At 43.4% G+C, this 23,036-nt stretch overlaps 1 protein-coding gene and 1 non-coding gene across 2 annotated transcripts in view; one reads left to right on the plus strand and one right to left on the minus strand.

Moving 5' to 3' along the window:
- Positions 1-214: 214 nt before the first annotated feature.
- LOC124595789 (glutathione S-transferase 1-like) overlaps positions 215-23,036 on the minus strand; it is a 36,172-nt gene continuing 13,350 nt past the window's right edge. Inside the window, exons 3-6 of the mRNA XM_047134677.1 lie at positions 15,779-15,837; positions 7,388-7,526; positions 5,197-5,361; positions 215-488 (exon numbers count right to left, since the gene is read on the minus strand). Of these exons, the coding sequence (XP_046990633.1) occupies positions 339-488; positions 5,197-5,361; positions 7,388-7,526; positions 15,779-15,837 (513 nt within the window). The 3' untranslated portion in view covers positions 215-338. The remainder of the gene's footprint in view (positions 489-5,196; positions 5,362-7,387; positions 7,527-15,778; positions 15,838-23,036) is intronic.
- Trnar-gcg lies at positions 18,875-18,948 on the plus strand. The gene has a single exon. It is a non-coding gene; the product is annotated as a tRNA-Arg (tRNA).

Genomic DNA, 23,036 nt, shown 5'->3' on the forward strand with positions numbered 1-23,036 from the left:
CGAACGGCATCAGCTCACGACGACGTTGCATGTTACCACAAGTCGCTTACACAGCGACTTCACAAAAGGTCCCCCATACAACCTGAGCGCCCAGTCACTTACACTCCTCAGCCCATTCTGCTGCTAATTCTACCATACCAACACGAAAGATGATTCTCACACTATCATGAGAGGAAAAATTGGGAGACTTACAATCATTCTTTACGAATGGAAATATCAAGATATTACTAATTTATTTTGGTCTCCTCTTTAGTTACAGTATTGCTCACACTTTTAGCACGGCAATACAGTATTTCCACAGGTGCAGTATTTACTCATTAAGAAAAACAAATGGATATTTAATACTTTCCATCCTGCAAAAATACTTTCAGCGCATTCTCAGCTATCTCGTCATACTTCTTAAACAAGGGACTAGTCTTATGGAGTAGGTCCATCCACCTCTGGATATTTTTGTACTTTGTGAGGTCTATTCTACCCTTTTGTGGAACCTGAAAAAGAAAAGAAACAAAACATGTAGATATTCTACAGGCTCATTAAATCCCCAGCGTCAAAGCAACAACAAGAGAATTAAGTGGTGCAAATGGCTCTGAGCACTATGGGACTCAACTGCTGAGGTCATTAGTCCCCTAGAACTTAGAACTAGTTAAATCTAACTAACCTAAGGACATCACAAACATCCATGCCCGAGGCAGGATTCGAACCTGCGACCGTAGCGGTCTTGCGGTTCCAGACTGCAGCGCCTTTAACCGCACGGCCACTTCGGCCGGCAGAGAATTAAGTCTGTGTTTCCGTGTTAAGGTCTTAGACTTTGAGAATTGATGGGGAATTTAAGAATTAGCGAATAAAATGAAGAGCTCACTCTGCAGATGCCACAAGAAAAGTGTACAAGCCCGAAAAATTACTGAATGTCTATGGTACCATTTTTCTAAGTACCAGGGTGTGGTAAGAAGAATGTTTCATGATGTTAAAAGTAAAGAAGCAATCGCGTTAAATAAGAACCGCATTCTAGAAAAGTGTCACATCTTTCAGTTCCACTGCACTTTAAGCGAGGAATCTGAAGCATCACGTGCAGAATTCTGAAGGCTCTAAGCGTCGCCGAACAACTAGATAACACATTTTAATAACTCACATAGTATATTCATCCCACAATACAGTGATTTGGGGTAGAAGAGTATTATGCTGCACTGAGTAGTTATATATTACACCCTCTGACATATTCACTGGAATTTTGTAGGCCTCTTCGCACAAATTTGATATGGGTATTTAAGCGACTCCATACATGACTGAAGTATCACTAACGAAACAGGCTTAATCAGAAGAAAGTATCCAGATTTAAAACTGATTTTGCTTCACGAACAGCTGTAGTAATGTTCGACTAAACATAACACGAAGTCTGAAACAAACTCTGGATTCATGTAGTTATAGCTCTCCTGTTCAAGCAGTAACTTACGGATAGTGCTACTCACACCTCCCAATTCACTTGTAACTTGGCGAGTACTTACTGGCTGTCATTCAGTCTTGAAATGAAGGAAGAGATTGGGTTTACTGATCATTTTTATAAGAACTGGGAATGATATTTTCCCTCATGGCTATTTAAATTTTTCACATTTGACATGTTGTTCGAGGACCATAAGAATTTGAATGTATAGGTTATCAGTCAGTGCTCACCTACACTAATGTGATCAAAAGTATCCGGGCACCTGTCTGAAAATGACTTACAAGTTCGTCGCGCCCTCCATTGGTACTGCTGGAATTCAGTATGGTGTTGGACCTCCCTTAGTCTTGATGACAGCTTCCACTCTCGCAGGCATATGGTTAATCAGGTACTTGAAGGTTTCTTGGGGAATGGCAGCCCATTCTTCACGGAGTGCTGCACTGACGGGAGATATCAATGTCGGTCCGTGAGGCTTCGCACGAAGTCGGCCTTCCAAAACATCCCAAAGGTGTACTATAGGATTCAGGTCAGGCTTCTGTGCAGGCTAGTCCATTACAGGGATGTTATGCCGTGTAACCACTCCACCACAGGCCGTGCATTATGAACAGGTGCTCGATCGGTTGCAAGATGCAAACGCCATCCCCTAATTGCTCTTCAACAGTGGGAAGCAAGAAGGTGCTTAAAACATCAGTGTAGGCCTTTGCTGTGATAGTGTCACGCAAAACAATAAGGGGTGCAAGCCCCCTCCATGAAAAACACGACCACACCATAACACCGCTTCCGAATTTTACTGTGGCACTAAACACGCTGGCAGATGACGTCCACCGGGCATTCGCCGTTCACACACCCTGACATCGGACCACCATATTGTGTACCGTAATTCGTCGCTTCACACAACATTTTCCCGCTGTTCAGTCGTCCAGTGTTTACGCTCCTTACATCAAGCGAGGCGTCGTTTGGCATTTACCGGCTTGATTTGTAGCCTATGAGCAGCCGCTCCACCATGAAATCCAGTTTTTCTCACCTCCCACGTAACTGTCATAGTACTTGCAGTGGATCCTGAAGCAGTTTGGAATTCCTGTGTAATGGTGTGTGGTGTGGATAGATGTCTACCTATTACACATTACGACCCTCTTCAACTGTTGGCGGTCTCTGTCAGTCGACAGACGAGGTCGGTCGGTACGCTTTTGTGCTGTACGTGCCCCTTCACGTTTCCACTTCACTATCACATTGGAAACAGTAGACCTAGAGATGTTGAGGAGTGTGGAAACCTCGCGTACAAGCTTATGACACAAGTAGCACCCAATCACCAGACCGCGGTCCGTGAGTTCCGCGGAGCACCCCATCCTGCTCTCTCACGATGTCCAATGACAACTGTGGTCGCTGATATGTACTACCTGGGGATGTCCGGACACTTTTGATCACATAGTGTATGTTGCCTATTGGGTAAATCAGTTTCAAGAGTTACGTCCTCCTCAAAAGCCCATATTACTTCTTAGCCTAAGGTTGCGTCAGTATATAGCAGTAACGTCCATTCATTCAGGCCTCGTACTAGAGGCTATGAGAAGGACATAACTGTCGCAACCGCTTTAGCCAATAAACAGCACACATCAACATTGACTGATAACCTCTTTACTCATAGTTATTTAAAGTCTAGAAAAAATCAAGTAGTTTAATGTAGTCTACGTCTAAACTTGTTTCCACTGAAATTTTCTTTTATACCTGTGGCTTCTGTTATGGCATTACTAAAGAAACATATCAGTGATTCCTGCCTACTGTGCCTCATTTGATAGCACACTGTAATCCTCGTATCACGTACAAGAAAGCTACTAAACGCACTTTGTCTTACTGATCTTCATCCACTCCACTCCCACTCCATATTACTAGATTTTCATACTCTCCATATCGTTGCTTAACGTTTTTTAAGTGTTGGTACCTTTTCCAATCATCAACCAACAATAAGCGTTGTTTCAATCGTTTCCTTTAACTTTCCGCATCCCAATTGCGCTTCTGCATCATTTTCGTGCTTCTCCCCACAAACATAGGTTACTTACAAACTGCTGAATAATAACAAAATGCTGAAGTGGTACGCGCCAGAATTATCAAATGTATTGAGTCAGTGCTTCTGAGTTAGGCTAGTGAGAAAGCAACAGAAGCGAAAACTCTGTGCCGTACGAACGAGATCATCTACAAACGTAGGCACCGCTGATGCCGTTTTCTGCAAGACTTTTTAGATTAATTTGAAAAAATTACAGTTGTTATTTCAACATCTGCTTGTGTAACGCATAATATCGTATTGATCTGCCGATACCGGGCAAGTGACTTTCAGGTACAGCGTCTGATCTGTACGGGAATGTACACAATGGATGTACGAGGACAGATCGCAGACGCATGGTTGCGCCACATGCAAGTTTATGTCTGGCAGTAAGTCGTGCTCGGATAGCCAAATGGTAAGGCGAGCGCTCGCGGTAAGCGGGAGATCCGGGTTCGACTCCCAGGCTGGCACAAATCTTAATTGTCGTCATTCCAGTCTACAGGTGAATGTTGTCCTTATTCGCAATTGCGAATTCATTTGATGTACTTCATAACGGCTGTAGTGGCTGGAGTGCCTATTGCTTGGGACATGCATGCTTGCATGCATGCATCAACCGTCTTCCTCTCGACTGCGAGGCCAGTGTGCTAACCACAGCGCCACGTCGCTTGGTGTGTAATATCTCTTGCTGATAATATTTCGTCAGCCGCTCCTTCCAATATATCTATTTGCAGTCAGCAGCTACGCCTATAAAGTCCAATACGTTCATTTTAGTTTCCATGAATGCTTTCTACACATTCAAGTGGTGAATATGGAAACCATAATTAGTAAAACGATCTATCGGAACTCAGAAAGACGTTAACATGTAGCAAAAAACATTACGTTCGTCATAATTATTTTTAAGAAAGTACAGAAAACATACACTCCCAGAATTTGTTGTATAAACTAGATGAACTCTTGCATTCTTCGCTACACTGAATTTCACGGCTCCGTAGAATCAATGAAACTTAGTAAACTAACACTGTAACATAAAAGCCATGTTTCTGACTGTCGAGAATATAGTTCTGTACTGAAATAACAAATGTTTTCACCTTCAATTAATAGTCACACACGTTCTCATGCTGACAAAACGTGGCTAAGTCCTTACAATATAAAATACGTTTTTTAGTCCAATAAAATATTCGCATCGTGTAAATCACTTTGCGTTTACCGAAACAACCTGAAAAACTAAGGCGTAAATCGGACAGTATTGCATCTGAAGATGAAAATACAGGAACTGAAAAGCTTTTGCGGTTAATAATTAATATTGCTGAATAAATAACATTGTTATAGATACGTGATAAGGTAAATCTTTTAACTAAGCAAAGAAGTTGAGGAAGACAAATGAGAATGTCGAGCTGACGTGGTTAAGAGCTGAATGTGAAACCTTACCATAGGTATCTACATCATTTATTATGCAACTTCCCCATCAGAAACGTACTCCATGTCTCAGACAGGACACAATTATAAATGATGAGGAGAAGATGCAAAAGAAAATAAATAAATAGAAATATATTACAAGTTCTTTGAATGCTCTGAGTATTATGAAAAAATAAAAGTACACGAGAGCTCATAACGGAATAGCTGTAAGATATAAAAAGCAAACTATACTGCCTCCCCACAATTGTAACGTACTGTAATTCCTAAGTTTAAGACAGTGGCACTCTAGTAGCGTACAAAATGTACTTACGTCAACAAATGTGATGCTGCAGTAGCAGCAGTAGTCGGCAATGGTTAAGCTGTCCCCGGCAATAAATTTGTTGGTGGTCAAGAACCGCTCCGTCGTCTCCAGACCGTCTATCAGACTGTCCCTCAATTCGTCACTCGGCTCCTTTTTGAAAAGCAGAGGGGCTATCTGCGGGAAACATCATATCAGGATTAGAGAGAGTCACGTGATATCTTCATTAAAAATTTACGTAACTATAGTATCTGATGAGGCTAAAAGAGATGTTAAACAATCAATATTACGGTTGTGCCAAGTTGCTAATTGAACTATTCTCATATTATTTTCTTCTAACCTTTGCAAACGATGTACAAGACGTCTGCTTGATGCTGAATAGGGCTTTCAATGAGCAGCAATGTTCCGATATTATCATTGGTCGAAAGATAAATGGGAGAACGGGGGAGTGTAATCTAGTATGTTTGAGTCTAACATCTCTGTGACACGAAGTCATTCTAAACTGAACATCATCTTATTTGTAGCCCTATGATAGAAGCAATCGCCGTTCGAGATCTCGACGGAATGATCTCGGCACTGACGGGAAATGATTTAGGCATAAGAGATTGGGAAACTAAAATTGTAGATAATGTTTAGAGTAGCGGAATTTCCCCCATTCGGAAGGACACTCACGAAAACAGTTTACAGTACCAGAAATATAGTGAATGTCTACTTTCCGCAGGGACCAGATGCGTCATTTCACGGATACACTTGCTGATTTGGCGATGTGACGTTTTTGATTATTCCATTTATTTTCGTTCGAGAATAATTTGTTAATAGAATGTTCCATCCATGTTTTATGAAGGACAGGTCATGGTGAGTCACAGAGCTGATGCTTCCATGCCACCTCTTCCTGCAGTTGTGTGAACTTCAACAGTCTGTGTGATTTCTACGACTTTTTTTTATTGTTTTTCAACGTACATTCGTAAACATTTGAGATGCATAGCCGTCTCTAGATATCTGTGAGGCCAGTAAGACTTTGGTATAAGAGACTGCAGGTCTTAGTACTCATATCTGGTATGCAGATATGCTTCTGCCCATAATGTTTTCAGCATTTTTAGTACGTGGGACTTGACGGTATCTATGGTTTCCACTGGAAAACTGGCTTCCCTCAGCAATTTCGATTGATAAAATATATAATTTCATGTTTATAGGTATAATATGTTACTGGCAGTCTACTAATATGTAACTTTGAGCTATTTTTGAACCATGAATCGTTCCTCTAAGTCCTTATCACTCGGTTACCGTAGTCAATGGAGCATTTTTACTTCGTTTTAATGAAAATGGTTCAGGGCTTGGTTTATGCAACACTGTCGATCGCTATGAGGTAACTGACTTTACTCACAAATAATTCCGTGTTCATCAGTGTCTTTCGGTATGAAATAACATGAAGTCTTCCCAAAAGACTTCCCAAAAGACTGTTTCCCCTATTTTTGAAAGCATATTTATTCAGCATCTAGTAACACACACGTATTATCGCAGCAACGTGACCAGCATTATTTGAACTTAAATATTTAACTGCCCTGTGAAATTCAAACTGCATAACTGGATTACCTGTATATCTTCCGCCGTTTCCATAATCTTGGCTTCAAGCAAGCCATTCCCATCCACTAAATTGTAATTCAAACTTATATTTTACACCTGTAACATTCCGTGTACTACAAACAATTTTCTGTGTGTACTTAAAGTAAACCAAATCTCCGTCATTTCGCTCAAGCTACCTATAACGTCACAAAGTCAGTTCTAGGTGCAGATACTCCGTTTCCTATTTTCTTCACATTTATCTCCACTAGCTCTTTTCTTCTTAATAGTTTCCATCAGTATCGTTCGTGATTTAGCCTATTTGCTTCTTAGCAATATCTCATTAAGCAATAGCAATAAAAGTACTTAAAAACCATTTCACTTGTAATACCCTTACTTGAACACATTTTAACTGTGCACTGCAAGTTCAACTGAAGATAAGTGACTACCTTTGTTTCAATACGCCGATTTCTCAACAATGTTTACTTTACAACAGTCTCCAAACTTTTTCAATAAGTAAGTATAGAGGACACCACACATTACCAAATCATTACATGTCAAATTATGATATTTAGTTAAGTCTGTTTTTCATTTATTTGCAAAAGTAATTGTCTTGCTTGTAAAATGAGACACAAATACTTACGACAAAGTTTAAAACTTTGGTATACAATGCGACGTCGAAAAACAGCCTCTCATGAACTATAGAGCGTTTCAGGATGTCCTTTGGGTACAGGCTATCATTCTTTGCATATTTGTCCACTATATAGGTCACTATTGCATGACTGAAACATGAAATAAACTGAAATCAAACCCTTCTGATAAAATAAATCTGAAATATTATAAATGAGCATAATAAACGTTCTTTCGCGCAACCGAAATCACTTTAGAATTTCGAAGAGAAACTCTTTTTTCATCTGAAGCTCGACGTTTATAGATAATAATAACCAAAGATGTAAGGAATCATTTTCTCTGGAAATTGCACTCCTTTAGAGAACATTTAATTTTGCTCTTAAATCCCAATGAAGGTTATACCACACATATCTATGATACATCAATGAAAATCAAAGGTACATTCTAAATAAGTTTCAAGTCAAAAGCTGATTTTATCGTCTTCCGTATTATTTTTGCAAAAAAATATTTAGGCTGTACCATGGAACTTGAAAATAATTTTTACTAAGGATAGTTACTCTTTACTCTGTACTCACTGTCTGCTAAGCGAAATTATGTTCCTGTGGTTGATTTAAACACATTATTTACTGTAGGAGTAAATTACTTTACAAAAATTACCAAATACACATCTACCTCAACGGTCTGAACATTGTGCAGTGTGTGATGAATAAATTCGTTGGCTAAAGGAAATATAAATTATTAAAAATAAGATGAATAATAGCTGTTCTGGAAATGTTTCATGTTTTCAACACCACTGTAGAGTGTACAAGAACGAAATCACTTTGAACTATTGTATGAAAGACAGATTACAAGTTGAATGTAATGAAGACCACACAACTTTTACTATCATTGTTAAGAAGGTAAGTTTCATTTAATAAGTGGACAAGGGATAATATATTTTTGGAAAATGATTCCCATATTTACAGTGCCAACTATAATCAACACATGCACTAGCTTCAGGTAGAAATAAATTCTATCTTGACAAAATTGCAACAGTTTTCGAAAAGTTTGCTAGTAGACTGTCTGGAATCAGAAGTGCGTCAAAGGAATTACCTGTCTACAAGCGCCTATGGCTTCAGCAGATGTACTTATATATTTTTAAAGTGTTCAACAAAGACAGGTAGTTGGCACTGTGGGTACTGCTGAATAGCGGGGACTTAGGACCCTCTGGCGTTTATTCAAGCATGTGCCAATGTCGCACCCCTGTGATCACGCCTCATGAGCGCGTTAAACGGGACGGCTGTAAAAGCACAAAAACCCTTTGCAGCACGTCCATATTTCGTTGAATGGACTGGAACGGTCCTTGCTGGTTCCGTCCTGTATGCCAGAGTAGAACTTGCGGTCGCACTCCACTGTAAATGGCTGTAACCACGTCCAGTGAGGTTGCTGGTCGACGACGTCCTTGTAGAAGGCTTGAATCGGCTGGGGAGTGTCAACAGTACTAAGGTTGTACAGAACGCCGTCCTGCTGCTCAACCGATGCCATCTGTCGTTTCCGGCCGCAAAGTGTATGGAAATTAGTGCCCTTTATGTCACCCTCCCAAGGCCTTCCCTTGCCGATTCCGAGTGGCGGGCCGGCCGAAGTGGCCGTGCGGTTAAAGGCGCTGCAGTCTGGAACCGCAAGACCGCTACGGTCGCAGGTTCGAATCCTGCCTCGGGCATGGATGTTTGTGATGTCCTTAGGTTAGTTAGGTTTAACTGGTTCTAAGTTCTAGGGGACTAATGACCTCAGCAGTTGAGTCCCATAGTGCTCAGAGCCATTTTGAACCGAGTGGCGGTGTGTCTGAAGTGTTTCCCTCGGCCACTCTTCAGGAAACACCCTGTGATTTCAGTACGGAGTGTCGCAGTACTGGTCTACATTGCACAGACGTTAACGTATGGAGTGAAATGTGGTTAAGGGTGGCGTGATGGCCTCCCCATCGTGTGACACATCCGCAGGATTTTAGGCATAATTGCGGTGAAATTTGATACCAGTGCGACATCATGAACCCACCTTGCAACGCACATGAACTTCTCAGCTCTGGCTTTTTCTTCACATGTTTCGACACCTTCGCTGTTTGAAGCGTCGCCGAGCCCGAGACTGAGGTTGCAAGTCGCCAAGCTATTGCACCATTGCAAAGGAAGGATGCACGGTCTTTGACCCAAATTTCAGACTTATGCGCCCCAGCGGGATACAGTTACCGGGTTTCTAAAAGGTGATCCTTTAATTGTGCCGCTTAGTTTTGTTATTAAAATCTTATAATACTATTAAAAATCAGCATCCTAGTGAATAGGCCCATTAAGAAGACATAACTGCTGAAACTTCCTGGCAGAATAAAACTGTGTGCCGGACCGAGACTCGAACTCGGGACCTTTGCCTTTCGTGGGCAAGTGCTCTAGCTGCAGAGTGAAAATCTCATTCTGGAAACATCCCCTAGGCTGTGGCTAAGTCATGCCTCTGCAATATCCTTTCTTCCAAGCGTGCTAGTTCTGCAAGGTTCGTGGAACAGCTTCGGTGAAGTTTGGATGGTAGGAGACGAGGTACTGGCAGAACTGAAGCTGTGAGGACAGGTCGTGAGTCGTGCTTGGGTAGCTCAGATGGTCAGTCAGCCTTCGGCGGCGCAGCGGTTCGGACGGTGTTTACGTCCCTGCCGCACGTCTGCGCGAGAGGTGTTTACGTTACGTGTGTAGCGGTGTGTCGCGGTAATACATAGAACGAATCATGGCCTTGTCCTTCCGCAAATCGACACTGAAATTTAGTTTTGTTAACGAATATGCTCGACCGAAGGCTTACGAGATCGAACGTTATTTACGGGACGAGGTGAAAATCGAACCTGACGTTCTAGTTGGAATCCACTTATCTATAGTCAGCAGCGTGGTTTATGTCAAGCTTATAAATGAAGCGGCATGTGACGAACTACTACTTCGACACAGACAAGGACTTCGTTTCTGTCATTCGGACGGGAATGTTGGAGCGGTAACAGTTGAACACGCCGGCATGGGACTCAGAACGATCCGCGTCTTTGAGCTTCCATTCGAAGTGCCAGAAGAATTGGTGACAGACGCCCTGCGTCCTTACGGAACGGTCCTATCCCACGTGGCTGAAAAATGGGCGAGCTTCAAGACGTATCCTGTCCTCAATGGCGTCAGACAAATACGGATTGAACTCCGAAAACACGTCCCGTCATACTTGTACATCGCCGGTTGTAGGGCGATTGTCATTTACGACGGACAACCAAGGACGTGCTCTGGATGTGGGAAGGAGGGACACGTACGTTCTGAGTGTGCTCAACGAAGGTTATTACAGCTGCCACGGGATGATCCACCCCTCACGCCGCATCCGACTGTGCTCCCCATGACTTACGTCGCCGCATTACGCGATGACGTGGGCCGCGAGACAGACGCGTACCAGAACACACAGACAGCGGCGGATCGTGGCGAGCCACAGAAAGACGACGTTGCGCTGGACCGCCTGCAGCAGTCACAGGACGCCCTCTCTTCGGTTCCGCTTGAGGCCCCTTCAGATAAGGCACTTGGAGACGTCGAAAATACGACGGCGCACGATTCTGACGTCCCCCACGAACAACTGGAGACCATGCTGACCTCTGATTCCGAGGTCCGGCAACGTAAACAGCGCTCACCAAAACGCCGGAAGAAGCACCGCCTCACGGTGGAGAACGATCACTCTGATCTAGTAGATAATTCTGAGAAGTTTACGGGTACAGAACAGACGACCATGGATACAGAAGAACTACCTCGCGTGGATGCAACGGTGGCCAGCGGGACGGCGGCACGACCTACTGCTGACGATGCTCCAGACACAGCGAAGGAGCTCGATAGACGGCAACAGGCTACTGAGGAGGCTACGGCGCCTGCATCGCACGACAACGATGGGACACTAGGGGACTGGTCAGAAGAGCCACCCCCTTGGGGAACAGATGATGCCGGAGGAACTGCTCCCACGCACTCTCCCGGTGTAAGACCGGCAGGGTGCACGGAATAATGGCAGACTATATGAGGGGACGGCGGGGGACGTTAGTCCGACAGCAGCCTATGTACGGCAAAATTAGCGACCGTACGGTACCCTATCTACGTTGACCGCCATGCACCAAGCTTATCGGATAGGGTCTGTTAACATCAATAGCATTGGGACGCCGGTGAAAATCAAGATGCTCAGTGACATGATAAAGGCTGCGGATTTAGACATCGCACTATTACAAGAAGTTCGGGTACTTCCCCCCTCGGACTTTTACGGTTACGACATTTACTGTTCCCCGTGTGACGAGAGAGGCGTTGGTACAGCTATACTATTAAAGGAAGGGATACGTGCAGACGAAGTAGAGTATTTTCCTTCTGCCCGTGGTACGGCCGTGACCATAGGAGGAATACGTTTGATCAACATATACGCACCGTCAGGTTCGGATAAGAGAAGGGACAGAGCAGATTTTTACGCCCATGAGGTTGCACCGTTGTTCCAGGGACGATACGATGGTTGCATACTCGGCGGAGATTTTAATTGTGTGCTTGACAGAAAGGACCAACAACCTAACTATACTACTAGCCAAGAACTTAGGGAGCTGGTCAACGGGATGGAACTAGTCGATACATGGGACCTCAAGTATCGCAACCAACCAGGATATACATTTTTTACTAGCCACTCCGCGGGCCGTTTGGATCGAATCTACGTTTCAGGGGCGTTAGCAGTGTCGACGGTGGATGCAGAAATATGGCCGACAGCGTTTACAGACCACGAGGCATATATTTGTACAGTTAACCTTGATAGACAGCAGGTGTGGAGACGGAGGGGTAATTTGAAGATGAACGTCTCCCACCTGCGAGATGCAGAATGCCGACGCATGGTGGAGGACGCGTGGCATGGCTGCCTCCGTCGACGAAATTCTTTCGGTTCTATCCTGCAGTGGTGGATCGAGTGCGCGAAGCCAGCTTTACGGAGGACGTTAATAGGTTATGGGAAGGAGGTTTCTCAATGGCAGCGCACGACCACTGAGTTTTACTTTACGGCTCTCCGGGAACTGTTAGCTCAACCCCCTACACCAGAACGCCAGACGGCCGTCCACCGAGTTAAGGCGAAGCTGGTACAACTTGCGACGCAGAGGATGGCAGGTACGATGATACGCGCGAGGTCGCAGGATTTCCTGCCCAACGAGGTTCCCTCGATGCATTACGTGATAAAGGAAAGACGAAGAAGACGCAGGAATTTAATACATGAGATCGATCTCGGCGATGGACGTCGTTATACAACACAAAGGGGCATAGCACAGGCGTTCACGGATCATTTTAGCAGATTCTATGCGAGCAACGGGGAGGGTCAGAGGGAGCTGGGGAACGTCCTGGAAGAGATCCCTGACGCGCCGACTGTGAACGGGGAAGCAGACGTGTTATCCGAAATTACGTGTGAAGAGCTGGAAGAAGCGATTACACGAGGTGCTTGCAACAAGTCCCCAGGTCCAGATGGATTCCCGTTGGAATTTTACCGTGCCTTCGTGACCATTATGACACCGATGTGGCTATGTATGTTTAATGAGCTTCTGAGGCAAGAAGTACCGGTTCACATTCAGTACACGGAAGGACTCATGATACCGATACCGAAGCCCCGTGGTGGCAAACGGCCTTGTGATTATCGCCCCTTGACCCTCCTTAATAGTGACTACAAGATCTTCATGCGCATCCTGGGAAGTCGTATCAAAAAGTCGCTGGAGCATCGAATACATGCCGATCAGTCTTGTCTTGGCGGCATCAGTAATATCCACACAGCCTTGGGAGACTATCGTGACGTCGTCGCCCTCGCGGCTGCATGCCGCCTCCGGGGGGCGATGGTTGCTGTAGATTTCGATCATGCTTTTGATCGCGTGGATCATGTGTACCTCGCGGCGGTGATGAACAGGATGGGTGTCTCACCATTACTGACCAATGCTGTGATGCGGCTGTTGCACGGCGCCAGATCAGCGATGGTGGTCAACGGAGGGAGAACTGAGTATTTTAAGATCTTAAGATCAGTGAGACAGGGTTGCCCCTCGTCGATCCTCCTTTATGCGATTGCCTTAGAACCGTGCCTCGCAGGCCTTCGCCGCCGTCTTACCGGGATCTCCCTCCGGCATTTATCATTCAAATGCAGAGCATATGCGGATGATATTGTGTTCCTCGTACGGAATGAGAGGGAGACTCAAACAGCACTGGATTGGCTACAGACGTATGGGATGGCAGCTGGAAGTGTGGTCAACTACCGAAAATCACAATTCATGCATGTGGGGCGTGGCCTAGAACCAGGAACGGAAGGACCCTTACCTGCGGTGGAAACCCTTCGCTGTTTGGGTATCACCTTTCATAAAGAGACAGCGGGAACGGCTGCGGACAACTACCGAAGACTGTTACTCAGAGTCCGCACGGCAGTACGACTAAACGCCCTACGGTCGATGGATATGCTGCAGCGAGTGTTACTCGTCCACCTTTTTCTCGCGCCCATGATGTGCCACCTGACACACCTTCTCCCCTTGACGCGTACGATGGCTATGAGGATTCAGGCGGCTTTTGGGTACTATGTGTGCCTGGGACAACTCTTTAAGGTACAGTACAACACGCTTACCCTCCCAGAGCGAGAGGGGGGCGTTGGTTTAGTGAACGTGCACGAGAAGGCGCGTGCCATGTTTATTAATACTATGCTCAAACGGTGGCGCAACAGGAACCACTCGCTTACGGGGACGATCATCGAAGAACTCGTCCCAACATCGCATCTTCCTCCAGTCAGTGTCGGCCATATATCGCCCCCTTTAACGTATGTGCGCACGTTCATCGTGGAACACAGTTACGTTCGAGAGCGTTTACCGACGACCCGACAGTCGACATCGAAGGACGTGTACCATCTGCTCCTTCGACAGATCGCCCGGAATAGGGTGGAACGCAAACATCCAGCTGTTAATTGGCACGTGGTGTGGCGCACGGTCCACCACCCCCACCTACCTACATCAGTCAGATCAACATGGTACCTTGTCGTCAACCGAAAATACCCTACAAATGATAAAAAGTAAGCAATACATTTGGCGGATTCGCCCTTGTGTCAGCAATGCGGCGTGCTGGATACGGACGACCATCGGCTGGTCTGCGGCGAGGCATTGGCTGTCTGGACTCTCGCAAGAAAGATAATAGCGTTCATGCGGCGCACTATCTATACAGCAGTCTCTTCTGACATAGTATTTTTTCCAGAGGAAACGTATTTTCCGCGTCATAAGACGAACGCGGTGGCGTGGATCACAGGTATGACGGTCCATTACATCTATAGAGGCACACGTACGAACTTACTGAACGTCCTGGATTACTGGCAATACTTGCAAGATGGACACACAAAACTATTACGGCTACAAAAGTACAAGGTATGCCAATTTCCTAGTAACGGTTTTTGCGGACCCGCCATATACCTGGGGTGTGCCGGGTGCGCAAAGATGAGCGGCGGTGCTGTCTTGTGAAACCGACCAAGTTAAAGTGATCGACTAAGAACACTATGCGAGTATGCGACTTGCGAAAAACTCACGCTTGAACAGTTATCAAATGGATGTATTTCAAATTTTGTTTTCATATCCAAAATACTTTTCTTTAGGGTGCCGGAGGTGGCCCCACTTCGATTTTGTTGTTATTTCATGCTGCATGGTAGGACGGCAGCAAGGATCCTTCCAGAACAGTTATCATGTGACAGGACGTACTATGTTTATTTTGTGAATAATAAAGGTTTCTGTTTCTCCTACCTTCCTTCATATAAATAAATTTAAAAAAAAAACCTCACTAAAAAAAAAAAAAAAAAAAAAAAGTGGCTGAGTGGTCAGCGCGGAAAAAAAAAAAGTGGTCAGCAAAAAAAAAAAAATCGTTTAATGCTTTCGTTATGATTACCTCACATCGTCAAAGGAAGCAGGGTTTGCAGGAGAGCTTCTGTAAAGTTTGGAAGGTAGGAGACGAGGTACTGGCAGAAGTACAGCTGTGAAAAAAAAAAAAAAAAAAAAAAAAAAAGATGGTAGAGCACTTACCCGCGAAAGGCAAGGTACCGAGTTCGAGTCCCGGTCCAGTAGACAGTTTTAATCTTCCAGGAAGTTTCATATCAGCGTACACTCCACTGCAGAGCGAAAATCTCATTCTGGAGACGTAACTACTATCCATTTCAGAAGTGAATTAGAAAATATTGGTCACGCTAAGCAACTTGATTAAATCTCACTGGAGCATTTAACCATATCAAGCACTAGCGTTAGTGCACGTCATCTCATCCCTAATTAACATCTAAATTCATTTTCAAAGTTACAAGTGCAATCAACACAGATTACAAATAACCAGTTAGACTTTGTAATGAATCCAGCATGGAATGAGCAACATTTTAGTACACATACCTGTCAGACAAAAAGTATCCTCCATCATCAATGGTTGGAATCTGGTGCATTGGGTTCATCTGTAAATGAAATAAGCATGAGATTGAGTATTTGGCTCCAAAAAGTAGAAATAACAGAAATTACTAGACTGGAACAGAAATTGCGCAGTTGTAGTATTGTCAGAAACTTGGTATCAGCACAGTCTGATTAGATCACATCGAAGAGGAATGTCAATTCTTTAAACTGCAGCATATTAGATAACTACTCATCATTGATATTTTGTACATCGATTTCACACGTCTGCGTCATTTTAAAGTATGTTTACCAATAACAAGGCGTTTGTGAAAGATTGCAATTCTTATGCGTCAGATGTCAACCGCATGTCAAAATAAGGAAGATTGACGCGTTTGGCTCCACGGCATAATAACAGAGGCTGAACCGTAGAAAAGAACTAAATGTCAACTAAAAGTGCTATGCGTGAGATACAGTTAATAAGAGGCTAGCCGGAGGGTACAGTCTTCCAACTTGTCGAAGCTTCTTACATCTGTCAGATATAGTACCACATGGGATTTGTCGACTGGGAAAAAACGTCCTTCAGTGTAAAATTGTGCAAGATTTTCGAAACTCTGAGAAAAATAGGGGTAAGCTATAGGGAGAGAATGTAATATATAATATACATAAGAGCCAAGACGGCTTGCTCTTCAGTCTGTACATCGAAGGAGCATGACGTAAGTAGAAGAAAGTTTCAGGGGTGGCATCAAAATTCAAGGTAAAAGGATAATTATACGATTCGCTGATGACATTGCTATCCTGATTGAAAGTGAAGAAGAATTACTTGATCTGCTGAACGGAATGAACAGTCTAATAAGTATAGAGTATGGACTGAGAGTAAACCGAAGAAAAAATGGTTCAAATGGCTCTGAGCACTATGGGACTCAACTGCTATGGTCATCAGTCCCCTAGAACTTAGAACTACTTAAACCTAACTAACCTAAGGACATCACACACATCCATGCCCGAGGCAGGATTCGAACCTGCGACCGTAGCAGTCGCACGGTTCCGGACTGCGCGCCTAGGACCGCGAGACCACCGCGGCCGGCAAACCGAAGAAAGACGTAAGTAATAAGAAGCAGCAGAAATGAGAACAGCGGGAAACATAACATCAGAATTGATGATAGGTAAGTAGATGAAGATAAGGAATTCTACTACCTAGGCAGCAAAATAACCAATGACAGACGTAGCAAGGACAACATCAGAAGCACACTAGCATTGTCAAAGAGGGCGCTCCTTGCCGAGAGAAGTCTACTAGTACCAAACATAGACCTTAATGTGAGGAAGACATTTCTGAGAACGTATGTTTGGAGCACCGCATTGTATAGTAGTGAAACATGGACTGTTGGAAAATCAGAATAGAAGAGAATCGAAGCATTTGAGATATGGTGCTACAGACGATTGTTGAAAATTAGGTGGACTGATAAAGTAAGGCATGAGGAGCTTCTGCGCAGAATCGGAGCGGAAAGAAATATGTGAAAAACAAGGACAGAATGGAAGGACATCTGTTAAGACTTCAAGGAATGAATTCCATGGTACTAGAGGAAGCTGTATAGGGCAAATTCTGTAGAGGAAGACAGAGATTGGAATCATCAGCAAGTAATTGATGATGTAGGTTGCCAGTGCTACTCTGAGCTGAAGAGGCTGGCACAGGAGAGGAATTCGTGGCGGTCCGCATCAAACTAGTCAGAAGACTGGTAACTAAAAAGAAAAAAAAAACCAACAAAGAACAAAAAACCACATCGTTATGTAAATGCATGTTTGCTGTAAAGTTAATTCTTTGATGCATGCAGAAAACCATTGAGTTGTGACCTTAGTTCCTCGAAATTTATGAGCTTTAGAAAATCCAAAATATTTGTGTTTTTCTAGCACTTTATACTCTGTAGTTGGTAAGAATTCATATTCCAAATCTTCCTTTGTATGATTTTCAAAACTGCGTATGCGCTTCTGCGTCACTGTGCAGTTTGTTGCTTGATTATATTTATTGATAAATTTTATGCAGCTACACTTAGAGAAGCTTTTTTTTGTCATGCAAAAGCAAGGTTAGACCTGTGCGATTGGTGCTTCGAATCGATAGTCAGTTCCTATGGCTTGACAACTGTTGTGATTGTCGCCGATTGCTGCAGTTAAGTGGTTACCACAGAAACACTTTCACTCTAATGTATTTGGGTTCACTTTTCCCAAAAATTAAATTAATTTTCGTAGTAGGAATAATTTAAGACTGTTTTCCCCGGACAGCGCAGTGATGCATAGTAATGCAAGATTTTGCATTCTTCTCGAAACACAACTTACGTGACAGTAATTCCACAAAATACGACCCCTATCACAAAACACCTAAACATAAAATAACAGTCCAATATTAAAGAATCTGGCACTTATACGCCAAATTCATATTATACCTTAAACAGTAAATTCAGTTACAAGTGTAACCCTTGAAGCTCCATACACGGTGTTGAAACTGACTTTCACATTATTTTGTCTAAGCAGTTTATATATGTGAAAATAGTTGATGATTACAGCTAATAAAATATTTCTGGGTATTACACGGTGGTCGAATGGATTTCTCATTAAAACCTAACGATTCTTCCCCATCTGCGGAGGATGTTGATGGTGTATGATCTTCCCTGAGAAGATACTGCGTTGTTCTTTCATTATAGTTCAAAGAACAGAGTAAGCTTAGGTAGTCTGTTCCCTAAAAATTAAGATGTTAACAAATGTAGACGATACTTTGACGACGTAGCTTTACTAGCTGTCTACGTGTGTTGTGAACTTCAGTCCAGAGACTGGTTTGATGCAGCTACTCTATGCTGCGCAAGCTTCCTCATATCCAAGTAACTATGGCAACATACATCCTTCTGAATCTGCTTAGTGTATTTATCTCTTGGTCTTCCTCTACGATTATTACCCTCCACGCTCCCCTCGAATACTAAATTGGTGATCTCTTCAGAATGAGATTTTCACTCTGCAGCGGAGTGTGCGCTGATATGAAACATCCACGTCTCCTACCGAGAATGTAGGAGACGAGGTACTGGCAGAAGTACAGCTGTGAGGACGGGGCGTGAGTTGTGCTTGGGTAGCTCAGTTGGTAGAGCACTTGCCCGCGAAAAGCAAGGTCCCGAGTTCGAGTCTCGGTCCGGCAAACAGTTTTAATCTGGTGATCTCTTGATTCCTCAGAATTTGTCCCACCAACCGATCCCTTCTCCCCAATTTTATTTAGTACTTCCTCATTAGTTACACGATCTACCCATCTAATCTTCAACATTCTTCTGTAACATCACATTTCGAAAGCTTCTAGTTATCGTCCATCTTTCACTTCCATGTATTGCTCCACTCCACACAAATACTTTCATAAAAGACTTCCTGACACTAAAATCTACACTCTATGTTAACAAATTTCTCCTCTTCAAAAATGCTTTCCTTGCCATTACCAGTCTACATTTTATATCCTCTCTACTTAGATCATCATAAATTATTTTGCTCTGCAAATAGCAAAACTCATCTACTACTTTACAGCATCACCTGGTTTAGTTTTAGATCAAATTCCATTCCATCTGTTTTCTGTACAAATTGTAAATAGCCTTACGCTCCCTGTATTTTACCCCTGCCACATTTAGAATTTGAAAGAGACTATTCCAGTCAACATTGTCAAAAGCTTTCTGTAGTCTACAAATGCTAGAAACGTAGGTTTGACTTTCCTTAATCTATCTTCTAAGATACGTCAAAGGGTCAGTATTGCCTCACTTGTTCCAACATTTCTACGGAATCCAAACTGATCTTCCCCGAGGTCCGCTTCTACCAGTTTTCATTCGCCTGTAAAGCATTCGTGTCAGTATTTTGCAGCCATGACTTATTAAACTGATATTTCCGTAATTTTCACGCCAGTCAACACCTGCTTTCTTTGGGATTGGAATAATTATATTATTCTTTTGAAGTCTGAGGGTATTTCGCGTGTTGCATACATCTTGCTCACCAGATGGTATAGTTTTGTCAGCCTCTCCCAAGGCTATCAGTAGCTTTAATGGAATGTTTTCTACTCCTGGGGCCTTGTTTCGACATAGGTCTTTCAGTGCTCTGTCAGATTCTTCACGCAGTATCATATCTCCCATTTCATCTTCATCTACGTCCTCTTCCATTTCTTTAATATTGTCCTCAAGTACATCGCCCTTCTATAGTCCCTCAATATACTCCTCCCACCTTTCTGCTTTCCCTTCTTTGCTCAGAACTTGGTTTCTATTTGAGCAAATGATATTCATGCAAGTGGTTCTCTTTTCACACATGGCGTCTTTAATTTTTCTGTAGGCAGTATCTATCTTACCCCACGTGATATATGCCTCTACATCCCTAGATTTGTCCTCTAGCCGTCCCTGCTTAGCTATTTTGCACTTCCTGTCGATCTCATTTTTGAGACGTTTGTATTCCTCTTCGCCTATTTCATTTACTGCATTTTTATATTTTCTCCTTTCATCAATTAAATTCAATATTTCTTGTGTTACCCAAGGATTTCTACTAGCCCTCGTCTTTTTACCTACTTGATACTCTGCTGCCTTTACTATTTCATCTCTCAAAGCTACCCGTTCTTCTTCTACTGTATTTGTTTCCTCCGTTCTTGTCAATCGCTCCCTATTGCTCTCTCTGAAAGTCTCTACAACCTTTGGTCCTTTCAATTTATCCCGACCCCATCTGCTTAAATTCCACCCTTTTTGCAATTTCTTCAGTTTTAATCTACAGTTCATAACTAATAGATTGTGGTCAGAGTCCACATCTGCTCCTGGAAATGTCTTACAATTTAAAACCTGGCTCCTAAATCTCTGTCTTACCATTATATAACCTATCTGAAACCTTCAAGTGTCCGCAGGCCTCTTCCACGTATACATGGTTTTTAAATCAAATGTTAGCTATAATTACGTTATGCTCTGTGCAAAATTTACCAGGCGTCTTCCTCTTTCATTCCTTATCCCCATTCCACATTCGCCTACTACTTTTCCTTCTCTTCCTTTTCCTACTATCGAATTCCAGTCCCTCATGACTACCAAATTTTCGTCTCCCTTAACTATCTGAATAATTTCTTTTATCTCATCATACATTTCTTCAGTCTCTTCATCTGCGGAACTAGTTGGCGTATAAACTTATACTACTGTGTTGGGTGTGGGCTTCGTGTCTGTCTTGGCCACAATAATGCGTTCACTACGCTGTTTGTGGTAGATTACCCACGCTCCTGTTTTTTTATTCATTACTGTAGCTACTACTGCATTACCCCTATTTGATTTTGTATTTATAACCCTGTATTCACCTGTCTTGCTCCTCCTGCCATAGAACTTCACTAATTCCCACTACATCTAACTTTAACCTATCCTTTTTCCTTTTTAAATTTTCTAACCTACCTGCCTGATTAAGGGATCTGACATTCCACTCTCCGATCCGTAAAACACCAGTTTTCTTTCTCCTGACAACGAGGTCCTCCTGAGTAGTCCACGCCCGGAGATCCAAATGGGGGACTATTTTACCTCCGGAAAGTTATACCCAAGAGGATGCCATCATCATTTAACCGTACAGTAATGTTGTACGCCCTCGGGAAAAATTACTACTGTAGTTTCCCTTGCTTTTAGCCGTTCGTAGTTCCAGCACAGCAAGGCCTTTTGATTAATGTTACAAGGCCAGATCAGTCAGTCACCCAGACTGTTTCCCCTGCAAGTACTGGAAAGGCTGCTGCCCCTCTTCAGGAACCACACGTTTATGTTTGGCTTCTCAACATATACCCCCCCCCCCCTTCCTCCGTTGTGGCTGCATCTACGGTACGGCTATCTGTATCGCTGAGTCACGCAAGCCTCCCCACCAGCGGCAAGGTCCATGGTTAATGGGGTGGTGCATCTGTCTACGTATCTCTTGTACATTATGAACTGGAAATATTTTTGTAAAGTAGGCAAGCGCTTTTTCTGGGAAAACAAGAAGCGTAGTTCGGTTCATACGTTTCATACGTGAGGCTTGAGCTTATAGAGAAGCGCTAAATAGCAAAACAGTTACCGAAACAGTGTGTCCGGTATGTACTTGCGACCGTTTAATTTCGATTACACTATAAATCACACAAATTTCAATGTTTTCCAGTCAACTCAATATTTATGGATTCTTATTACGAACGACTTAAAGTGGAACCATAACATAGAAAACTTTGACGTTAGGCCGAACCAAAGAGTGCGTTTTATTGGTAGAACTCTTAGGAGAAACAAATCTACTAAAGAGACTTCTTATATTATGCTTGTACATCTCTTATGGAGTATTGCTACACGGTATGGGATCCTTAACAGAAGAGATCGAAAAATTTCAAATAGGACGGCTCGTTCTGTACTATCGCAAAATAAGAAAATATTACCACGGACGTGGCAAGCGAGTTATCAGTGTTTCAAGCAAAGGCATTTCTCATAATTTGCTTGGGAGAAAATGCATTAATATCTCAGGTCAAGCTAAAGAGACAATACTGAAGCCACGACTTCGTGACTGAAAATAGCGTCGGTTGAAGTGATTTCTAATCGTGACTGAAAATGGCGTCGGCTGATGTGATTTCTAATCGCATGTCTGGAACTGTCGGCGTCATGCCGTAGCGCGACGTAGTCGCACATGCCGAGTAAAAATGGCAACGTCGTTCGCGGAAGACGTTATGATGTTCTGCTGATATGTGTTAATGTTCGGGCCGTACGTTACAGCAAGTGACACTAAGGTCCGACGAGTTGCAGCGATCTTCGCCGGCGGAGAGTGAGTTATTATTTGAGAACTATTTAACACTCCGCGGCTGTACGCTCCATAAAATATGGTACAGTTAAGGAGTGTCGGGAATTTATTCATTGATATACTGATCTGCCGCTTGTCCCTTGGAGTAGCCGAGTGTTCACGATGTATGTGGGGCAAGGCGAATAGCGTGAGGTACAAATTCTTTGAGGGACCCGTATTTTCAGTGGCTCCAAATGACCAAGCAAACTAGACTAGCTGCAAGATAACATGTGCCAAGAGCGAAGTGCCTTCCCTTCGGTGTCGTCTCGTATGCATCGTCGGTCCCAATACAAACAGAATAGGACCCGGGGAGACCAACATTGGATATTTTTGGCGTCTGTGTCACTGTAGCAGAGAGAGCTTCCGAGTCTACGTTGCCAACTATGGGAGAGAGGAAATGCCAAATGGTTCAAATGGCTCTGAGCACTATGGGACTCAACTGCTGAAGTCATAAGTCCCCTAGAAC

Source organism: Schistocerca americana, chromosome 2, assembly GCF_021461395.2.
Source record: "Schistocerca americana isolate TAMUIC-IGC-003095 chromosome 2, iqSchAmer2.1, whole genome shotgun sequence".
NCBI classification, from domain to species: domain Eukaryota; kingdom Metazoa; phylum Arthropoda; class Insecta; order Orthoptera; family Acrididae; genus Schistocerca; species Schistocerca americana.